Below are 10,981 nucleotides of genomic sequence, written 5' to 3'. Positions count from 1 at the left end.
TGCAACTATAAATAGTGAGCTCTACAATCATCGTAGAGGACACAAATTTTCTGACAAACATATACTATATTATGTTAAAAGCTTAATACTACTTTATCTTCTTGCTTATTAATACCGTCACTATTGCCTCCGGAAGCTCTGCTCCCGGAACCAGGATTTCTGCTATTTTATCTCAATTTCGATGCTAAATCCTATATTCTTGTTTAATTTATTTATCATTTTAGGATCAAATCGATTCACTTATCTATAAACCACGTATAAATTTAACTGTAACATTTTACGGGTAAACAGTTTTATACTTCATGTAGAAAGCACGAGTGCGAATCAACTATCATGAAATCGAAGAAAATGAATTCAAAAAGGAGAAGAAAAATCATTGGAGCCTTAATAATATTTAATCAAAAATGAAGTTCTAAATTTAATTAAAGAGTTTAATATATATACCAGTGCAATTTTTTCATATTGCCAAATCACTTTAAAATGCCAACTTCGTTTTAGATTGTCAAATGATATGTAAATAAATAATTACTGTATATAGGATGATTCATGTTATATTCTGACAGATAATTAAAGTACACCGATGGCATAATTTTTTTAACATTGTTGATGTGTATAAACGGTGAATAAAATGCATTGATAATATTATATTTTTTGGCACTACTAATATATTTAAGCTAAATCTAATTATATTAACGCATCATTTCAAGAATTAATAATACTAGCAGTACAGTTATACACGTTGACATGCAAAAGATTTCTATATTACCTATGTAATTTAACCAACTACATGTTAGCTACTTATGGTATTACACTGTTCGTCAGATGAATTACCATATTAATTCTGTTATGAGAGAAGTTTTCACTTTTCAGTGTCGATGTTAGTGACTTATAAGTCAAGCGTAACCTGATATTAGTCTAAAAATATTCATTTTCCTAAGTATATATAAAGTATAAACTGACTTGCACAAAGGTTATATCTTTACTACAGCATAGGAAGAGAACTCGATCTGGGAAAACACACTGTTTATACAAAGACCTAGCCTAAATTAAAGGGCCTAGGACACATTGCAAATAGAAAGGCCCCTTTGTGATGTGTTGAAGTGCCGATCGATTTTTTAGACTTTGTTCAGATTGGCAGCTGCGGCCATGGATGCCGCTACGCCTCCAGGGTGCTTAAGCTGAATCAGGCTTATTCCTTAACTCAGCTCCCACCACCCCTACCGTATCTTCCTTCGTCACCGGCTTGTCGTCCACAAGTTTGCTTGTTGCATCCTAATGATAAAAAAATGTACTTCCTCCTTTACGCTTTTTGAGATTTAATTTGAAAAATCTTTAAAGTTAAATTGAGTTAGATTAACTCTTTTAAAGTTAAAATTTAAATATTTAAAATGCTTGTCAAAGACAAGCATAGTTTGAATCTCAAAAAACAAAAAGAGTTATGGAACGTGGAGAGAAAGAGTAATAAGGAAAACATAGGAGTATAGAAAAAGAAGAGATCAATAGTTAACTTATACTATAAGTTACCAAAATATATATATATATATATATATATATAGTTAACTTAAGGAACCGAGTAATATTGTACATGTAATATCAAGTTACTCCTACTACTCTATGTTTTAGGTCAACCGTCAATATATTAACCTGAGTGTGGTTAGTTTCTAGCCTATTTAATTTAATGCGTAAAAAATTTAAATGTTATTTGTACACAAAACTTAAACTGATAGATTAGTTTTGTCAAACATTTGAATAATTTATGACACTATATTTACAACAACAACAACAACCCAGTATAATCCCATTAGTAGGGTCTGGGGAGGGTAGTGTGTACGCAGACCTTACCCTTACCCTGGGGTAGAGAGACTGTTTCCGATAGACCCTCGGCTCCCTCCCTCCAAGAATTTTCCACCTTGTTCTTGGGGTGACTCGAATTCACAACCTCTTGGTTGGAAGTGAAAGGTGTTCACAACCCACACTCTCCAACATGTTTTACATATTTGACAACTCAAAAATATTCTATACTCACACAGCTTACAAGACTAGCAGGGTATATAAATTGAATTAAAAAAAAATGATGTCTGATAAGGGAGACTTACAGTAAGAACATCACTGAGCTTGGTCTTCTGCTCGTCTCGTGTGGTTCGAATATTGACAGCGGCTGCACGTTGAGCTTCTGCTCCTATGCCTCCTGGTACCACATGGCCTAGTCCTGTGGCTCTCACTTCTGCTGCCTGTATCGCTGCCGCGTCGCTCTCGTCCACTGGTTTGTCCCTTGCAGAGAGAGCCGCCAACTCCAGCGCTTCGCCTATGGTCACGACATCAGCATCAACATCCGGTATATGTGTAGCTTCCACTTCACCACCACCAACACCTCCTTTCCCTGCTGATGGAGGAGTATATTGTGCAAGAACCTGAAATATCACAGGTGAATAATCGAAGAAATTCTTTGGTACATATATATGAACTGCAACAAAAATGGAAATAAGTTACTCCCTCGGTTTAAAAAAGATTGACATTATTTCCTTACTAGTCTATTTTAAAAATATTGGGACATTTCAATATTTCCTTAATAAGAAGTATTTATAACCACATAAATGTTATGACAAATTTCACACCACAAGTTTCAAAAGTTTTACAACCACACAAATGTTATGGCTTATTTAAGACCACATATCTCAAAAGTCTTCCATTCTTTATTAAAGTTTGTGCTAAGTCAAACTAAGAAAATCTTTTTGGAGGAAGTACATAGTTTTCAAGTTTTAAACTACTTAACAAACATTTTTAAAAAATGGGGTTAAGTTTTATGTAGTGTAAATCTACAAAATGTTTAGACCATCAATGTAGTATATTAGATTATTTTACTATGTTCTCTGGTAGGTCATCACATTATGTTTGTAATTAAACCGCTCGGAAGTAGCTTGAAGAAATTTAAAGGTTGTTTCATTTGAATCTCCTTTTTTTATACGGCACAGACTGAGTAAAAACATAATTTTTTTTAGGTTATGTATAAGCCCTTTACATGAAGAAAAAATTCGAGTAAAATGACAATGTTAAAAATTTGCTTTAATCCCAGAGGTAACATAGTTTTTAATCTCCTTGTAGAAAACCCTGAGCCACTATATCATTACCTGTTAGTATTGCAGGCAATTACCTTCAATATGTGGTTTAATAATATTATAAACTGACATAAAACTCTTTAAATTGTATCTTTAGAGATAATTAGAAGTTATCATACTTTGGTGCAGTTTCCTAGCAAAGGAGAAGAAGTCGGATAAAATGACGGACGAGTAGTTTGCCATCATAGACAAAAAGGCAAAAGTATGTATCATTTTAAATCTCTCAAATGAAATTTTACGTGAAGTTTCTGTAGAAACCACAGCTAAAGGCATGTGGAAAAAATTAAAAACCTTATATATGAAGAGGACGGTAGAAAATAGACTTTACCTGAAGCAGAAGCTTTATACAATTCGTATGGGTGAAGGTACCTCTATTCTCTCTCATCTTGACACCTTTGATTCCATTCTTATGGATTTGAGTAATATAGATGCTGAAATTAAAGATGAGGATCAAGCTGTGTTACTGCTTTGTTCTCTACCCCCATCTTTTAAGCATATAAGAGATACTATGCTTTATGCAAAGGATAATATCTCTTATAAGGATATTAAATCTATCTTAAAATCAAAAGAACAGATAGATAGTGATATTACTGGGGAAGCTAGTGGAACTCAAGCGGAAGTTGGCTTGTTTGTTAGGGGCAAATCCGACTCCATATCCAGATACAATAATTTAGAGTGTCGCTATTGTCATAGGAAAGGTCACAATATCTCCGAATGCTATAAGCTGAAAAATAAAAAAAAAGGATAAGGAAAGGAAAAACGAGCACAAAAATACTGACACTGCCGAAGCAAGTGTAGCTGCTGATGAGACTGAGGGAACTATTTTTTTAGCAACTAATAATAGTTTCAAATCTAACAATGAGTGAATTTTAGATTCGGGTTGTTCTTATCATATGTGTCACAATCGGTATTTATTTACCACATATGAATCTATTGGAGGTGAAGTTGTCTTGATGGGCAACAACGTTGCCTGCAAAGTTTTTGGAAAAAGTACAGTCCGAATCAAAATGCATGATGGTGTGGTAAGAATTCTCACTGATGTTAGACATGTTCATGATTTGAAGAAAAATCTCATCTCGTTGGGCACTCTAGAATCTCTTGGGTGCAAGTACACAGGTAAAGGTGGAGTTCTGAAAGTTTCTCATGGTGCTCTTGTGATCATGAAAGCACACAGATTTGCTTCGTTGTATACTTTATTGGGATCCACTGTTATAGGCCTTACTACAGTTTCGGTATCAGACAACTTGTCTGATTTTGATGGTATTAAATTTTGACATATGCCCATTGGGGCTTTTGCGGAGAAGGTGGAGAAAATTTACTATATCAGCCAAAATTAGGCCAAGGTGGAGATTTGTAATTATGGCCAATATTTTGGCTAATGGAGTCCATCTCACATAAGCTAAGCATATTTGCAAAGTGTAGACTTTGTTGGCAATATTTTTTGGGACCAAAAAATATTGCATTGTGTGTTGGACATCATTTGCACAAGTTGTATCTCTTCTTTTACACCTAAGAAGCCAAGACTTTTTTGCCTATAAAAGGAAAGGCTATTAGTTCATTTTAGACACACTAACAAGACTTGTCTTCAATTCTTGTTTCTTCCTTTCTTCCTTTATTAAAAGTGTTTTGTATGAGAGTTAGTATTGGGAAGCACTTGTGTGAACCTTTTCTTTGGAGTGATATTGTGAGGTTATTCTCTTGAGGTATTTGGGATTAATTAGAGTGTTTACTCTAATTTTGTACTCTCTTTTGTACTCCCGTCCCGTCCCGTCCCGTCCCGTCCCACTTAATTCTAAACGGGATGGGCCCATGTTAAACGGGATATGGGATGGCCATTTCGTCCCGTTTGTCCCGTCCCGTCCCGCGTCCTAATTTTTTTTGTGCATTATATACAAGAAACTTATAATCCTGCTATTCAAGATTTTTCCAAGACCACGGTTAGAAATGATGTTTTTAAATTTCAAACCGAATATCTTCAGTATATTCGTTGTGTATTTTTTCACTTAGATTGTAAAGTGTCTATCACATCTGATATAGGTCGTAGTCCTAATGGTTGTGATTATTTAACTGTTACATGTCATTGGGTTGATCATCACTGGAACTTGCAAAAACGTATTATCGGTTATAAATTTGTTGATTCAAAATACACTAGAGCATATATTGCAACTACTGTTCTACAAATTGTTGATTTTTATGGACTCATTGATAAAATTTTAACTATCACCTTAGATAATGCTTCTGCTAAGTGCTAACACAACTGCAGCAACTACCTTAATGAAATAATTGCAAAATTAATCCAACTTATGCACCGGCCATTAATGAAATGATTGCAAAATTTAAAAAGTATTTTTTCCATATTCCCTAAGTTTATTTAATTTTCACTATACTTAACCCATCTTTAAAATTAAGAGGTGCAAATGGACTTGTTCGTAAAATTTATGAGAATTTAGCAATTCAAAAAAATGAACAACCATCTCTCGATGACTGCCAAGCTAACATATATTCTTATGTTAGATCAATGATTGATAAATATAAATGTATGGAAACAATAGGTGGTGAAACTAGGAAAGAAGAAGAATACAATAAGATACTTAGCAGTTAGCACTGGGAGCTATGACGGCATGGAACTCATGGAACATCAATCAACATTGTCAATTCCAGAATAATGTCCGAGAGAAATTATAGATAGGTTATAACGAAGTTATATAGGAGCTTACAAATATTAGTATGATAATTTTTAATTGGCTACTAAGAGGCCTAGTTCAAACAGAACCCTTCCTAGAAGGTGGCTGCATAGATTAGGTGCTCTTCAAAAGAATTATATTTGTATGTGAGATTTGAAGGTTCTATTAATAAAATAAAAGGCTCTAAGCGTTGAATTTTTTTATGAATTGTCTTACACTCTTACTTAGTTACTTAATGGCTTGAAATTATAACACATAAATTATAACTATATTATAAATTTATAATTACTAGAATATTTCATTACAAGTCTTTTATTTTAATATTATATAATTCTTTACTTAGTTTTTTAATTTTAGTTTAATTTTTAAGTTTATTAAATAAGTCAAAAAACTAGCTGTTGCAAATTTTAAAAACTTAGTCATTGTCAAAAGAATAGTCGTTGCCAAACTCAATGCTTAAATAATATTTTTTTTAAAACGGTACTTAAGGCCCGCGAACCCGTCCCGTTCCGTCTCACCCCGTTTGTTAGCGGGGCGGGATGGGCCTACCGTCCGTCCCGTCCCGCCTCGTCCCATTTGTTAGCGGGATGGGATGGGCCTGCCGTTTTGTCCTGTTTGTCCCGTCCCGTTTCGTCCCGTCCCGGCTAAATGTCGTCCCGTTCCGTTAATTTTGTCCTGTCTCGTCCCGTTGGACAGCCATAGTGTACGCAGACCTTACCCCTACCTAGAAAGTAAAGAGGTTATTTTCGATAAACTTTCGACTCAAGAAAGGATGAAAAGACAGTAAGAAAAAATAAATATATTCATCAGATAAATAAATATCAAATACAAAAATATAATAGAAGAAAATCAAACTTTTCTGTAAAAACCTATCTGAAAGGTAACTAAATAACTTTCAAAAGCCTATCCAAAAATTAATAACTAATCATGAAATCTTACAAACAAACAAAATATTGTAATAGTAATACATGTGTAGAGATAATTAAAAGTTTTAAACCGGAAAAGAGAAAAAATAGGCTTCTGAACGTGAAATCAATAGGTAATTTGTCCTGATGACTTCAATATCTTAAATAAATTATTGATATTGACTTCAATATACATATCAACAACTTTATGCATTGGAACTAATAAAAAAATTATAACTAAAGTTTTAGTTAAGTGCAAAATCTTAAAATTTTAAGAAAAATAATTTAATATAATTTTGTCCAATATAAGTACTATTAAAAGTTGCTAAAAATGGAAAAAAAAGATCCAATAAGAGCACAAAAAAATAGTAGAAGAGATAACTTGACAAAAGGTTAAAGCATATAGTCTAATGCAAAAAGATACTATTCAACCAAGTTTTACAATCAAGAACATCAAAATAAGATATATCGGTTAAATACGTGCATGCAAAATTCAACTACTAATACATATACATGAATGCAAAATTCAACTACTAATACAAAAAAAATGCTCAAACAAAGAGAACATGAAACCTTTAATTTTGTAGTTATTGCTCGAACAAGGCAAAATTATGATGATGAAAAGGTGAAATTGTAACTTCTTTTATAGAATTACATGCGTATATAAAATTGTGTAAAAGTTTTATTAGAAAAAGACTCTAATAAATTCTCAAAGAGCTCGTCTTCATCTAATATAATTTATAAAAAAATTCAATGTCAAAAATTTATATCAAAACTTTCTTAGTTGAAATTTAATACCCTTAAATTTAAATATAGTTGAAAGTATCAAAAGTTTCCTAGTATGTGAATTAGTTAAAATTTTATTAACTAAAGAAAAACGGAAACCTTCCTATTTAGTGTGAATTAGACAAATTTGTACTAACTAAAAAAGATCCCCCTAAATTAGAAAGAAAATTTTAATAATACTCCTAAATATGGAGTTGAACGAAAACTTCCTATTGTGTAGAGAGCGAAAATGTTTCCTAGTATGTGTGTCATAAATATTAAAAGAGTAATTAAATAACTATTCCTAAATAGTAGGGAATTAATTAAATATTTATTTATAAATATTTGATAAATAATCAAATGACTAATCTGTCTAATTTGAACTCTATTTTAAAAAGGATAAAAAAGGCGAATGACATTTCACTAAGGGCCTTCATGCTTTTAATATAGTACTAGTCTTAGGGTACGCGCTTTGCGCGTGTATCCTATATCAGTAAAATATACTTTTTTTAAAAAATTATTAAAAAATTAATAAACAATGTGTTTGACTTTAAAAATAAAAGTTAACCAAAAATGTATTAAGTTCTTGAAAATGATGACTACTAAATGTATTATTTAGCTGTCTCAATGAAAAAAGAACTCTTTTCTTAAAAGTTCTTAGATGACTTATTGTAGTTTCTAAGGACTTCTATAGAAATATCTTATAAAAGAATATTGCTATTTCTATGATATAATACAAAAAAAGAATTTAAAAAAATACGTAAATACTATTACCAACAAAGATTTGTCAATTAAAATAAACTAAAAAAATAATTTCTCTGCCATTTTGGGAATGAAGAGGTTGGTGTTATGCTCATAGAAAATATTTGATAAGGGGAAACGTAACGCCTAAATGACTTATATTTTTTTACATCAAAATATTTAATATAGAACATAAGAGAAGTTGTCATTATAATAATAATAATAATAATAATAATAATAATAATAATAATAATAATAATAATAATAATAACAATAATAATAATAATAATAAATGACAATTCCTTTAGAATATAGTTTGTATTCTATTATTTCCTCCTGATTGCTTCAAGTTTGTTTTTTTTACGAATTTGACTCTTAATACTATTATAACCAATTTTTCCATATGCTAACACTATTCTTATCAAAACAAATTTATGTATCATAGTGGGTTTGTCAATTTGAAAATAATTTTACTTATATGATGAATATGAAAAATAATTAAATTAATTCTTGTTAAACAGTTAATTCAAAGGCTTAATTATTTGTTCGCAACATCAAAAGGAAACTACATATTAGTAGTTTTTACCTAATTCAAATAAGGAAAGATTTATTAATTAAAATTTTAGTTGATATCAAAGTCGTAAATATTAAGAAATTAATTAGATTCTATTACTAAATATTAGAAAAATAATCAAATGACTATTTTGTCCAGTGTGAACTCTAGTTTAACAGGTTAAAAAAGGCGAACTACATTTTGCTAAGGCCTTTGTGCAATTAAAAATATTAATCCACATTTGATTTTTAAAAAAATCTAGAAGATAATTTAGTAAGAACTTTTAACTTTAATAAATAAATTCACAAAAAACAAAGAGATAAAGAAAAGAATACAAAAACATAAAAGCATAATGAAACGAACATTCCAAATATATACGGATGCTTGTTGATGCAAAAAATTGGAACGAAATAATTTTTAGTACTAAGATTTACCATTTTATTAGATAATTACCATTGTTTAATATCTTTCATGTCAATATAATAAATACATAAAGAAAGATATTTATTTAATTAAAATTTTACTCCTTTTTAAAATCCCTACATATTAGTAGTTTTCATCTAATTCAAATAAGGAAAGATTTAATAATTAAACTTTTAGTTGATATCAAAGTCCTAAATATTAGGAAATAAATTAGATTACTATTACTAAATATTAGAAAAATAATCAAATGACTATTTTGTCCAGTGTAAACTCTAGTTTAAGATGTTAAAAAAGGCAAATGACATTTCGCTAAGTGCCTTCGTGCTTTTAATATAGTATAGATAAGTATAGATTATTCTTAACAATTTCAATTTTGATAATTAATTTTTAAGTATATCTTTTTTGTTTTATAACTAATTACTAATAGATGTGCTACGAAGATGCCATTTGGCGGAACCAATTCGTCTTTTAAGTCTTTCATTGTCTTATACACTTTGCTGCCAAGTGCAGTGCAGATACTCTTTGAGATAAAATTTAAGATTCTAGAATCAAGTACTTAAATCATTCTTAAAGTATATATAAGCAAGTAAATTTTGTTTTAATCTGTCAAACATATTAAACTTTTTAGACTTGGTGCGTACTTACATATTTTTCTGCAGTAATTCAAAGTTATTAAAATTTTGACAAGACAATTGCCGTCTTGGGGTCAAACTAGAGAAGAAATATATTTCTTTTGTGTCTTTATTCAATTCTGACTGAATTCAATCGAAGAGTACAAAGATATCAGCTGATGCAGGGTAAAATGCCGTTTGCCAATTATTTGCTTTTCTTGATCCTAAAATTCCCTCGATTTCGATATCTCCAACGGCACTATTAAATTTCTTTTATAGAAAACATTAACACTAATTTAATAATAGTATAATACAATACAACTTTGAAGAAAAAAAATTAATTAAAAAAAAAAAATAACACTTGCAGATTCATTTATCTGTTCAATACTTAAATTTCTTTTGATATTTCCTTAGTGAAATTGACTTTTCTATTATCACTTAAGTAATACATATCTCGATCGGTTTTTTAAAAGAGGGGGCGTGAGACGAGACGTTTTATTTGATACAGGGCGAGGCGTAAGCCTCACGGATGTTTAAATTTTTTAATTTATAAATTAATAATATAGCATTATAACACAAAAAATATAAAAGATTCATTCAAAGTTAAAGAAAACTGAAAAGAATTAAAGAAACTCATAGGAAACAAAATATCTAGCAAGTTTTACAAATATAAATAATGTAATAATGTTAAAGTTACTAATAAATTAACTATAACATCTTAAATTTCAAACAATTACAAATTATAATTTCTAAAAGAATATTATCAAACTGCATATTTCCCTACACTATAAATTTTATCAATACTATAATTTAAAATTATTACTTCTTCATGAGTAAATAAAAAATTATTTTTAAATACAAAATAATAGATGTATAATAATTTTGAGAGACATTGAACTAAGACATGAAGATCTATAGCAAGTAAAGATATAAATTTTTGCTATCTATTTTCAGAAAAAATTATTCAAATGATATACACCTCATAATGTTCTCAATTAGTAAATATGCAATATTATGCTTAATTATTTGAGTTATTCAAAATTTTCATATTCATATAGATGAACGAACTTTAATTATTCAAATGTTAAAAGAATTTTTAGAGTAAAAAATGTTAATTAGTGAATTCGACACATGATTGCATAGGAACTGTTGGACGAGCCCCGTACGTTGAGCGTTAGGCGTG

General features: G+C 30.1%; 1 protein-coding gene across 1 annotated transcript; it reads right to left on the bottom strand.

Moving 5' to 3' along the window:
* Positions 1–1,173: 1,173 nt before the first annotated feature.
* On the bottom strand, positions 1,174–3,188 carry LOC107769307 (late embryogenesis abundant protein D-34-like). The gene is made up of 3 exons (XM_075241892.1): positions 3,152–3,188; positions 2,097–2,464; positions 1,174–1,272 (listed from the first exon to the last, which is right to left on the bottom strand). Exons 1-3 carry the CDS (start codon positions 3,186–3,188, stop codon positions 1,174–1,176), a joined length of 504 nt encoding a protein of 167 aa, XP_075097993.1.
* Between the last annotated feature and the right edge of the window lie 7,793 nt (positions 3,189–10,981).

This window comes from Nicotiana tabacum, chromosome 21, assembly GCF_000715075.1.
Source record: "Nicotiana tabacum cultivar K326 chromosome 21, ASM71507v2, whole genome shotgun sequence".
Taxonomy (NCBI): Eukaryota; Viridiplantae; Streptophyta; class Magnoliopsida; order Solanales; family Solanaceae; genus Nicotiana; species Nicotiana tabacum.
This window is presented reverse-complemented; position numbering and strand designations above follow the sequence as displayed.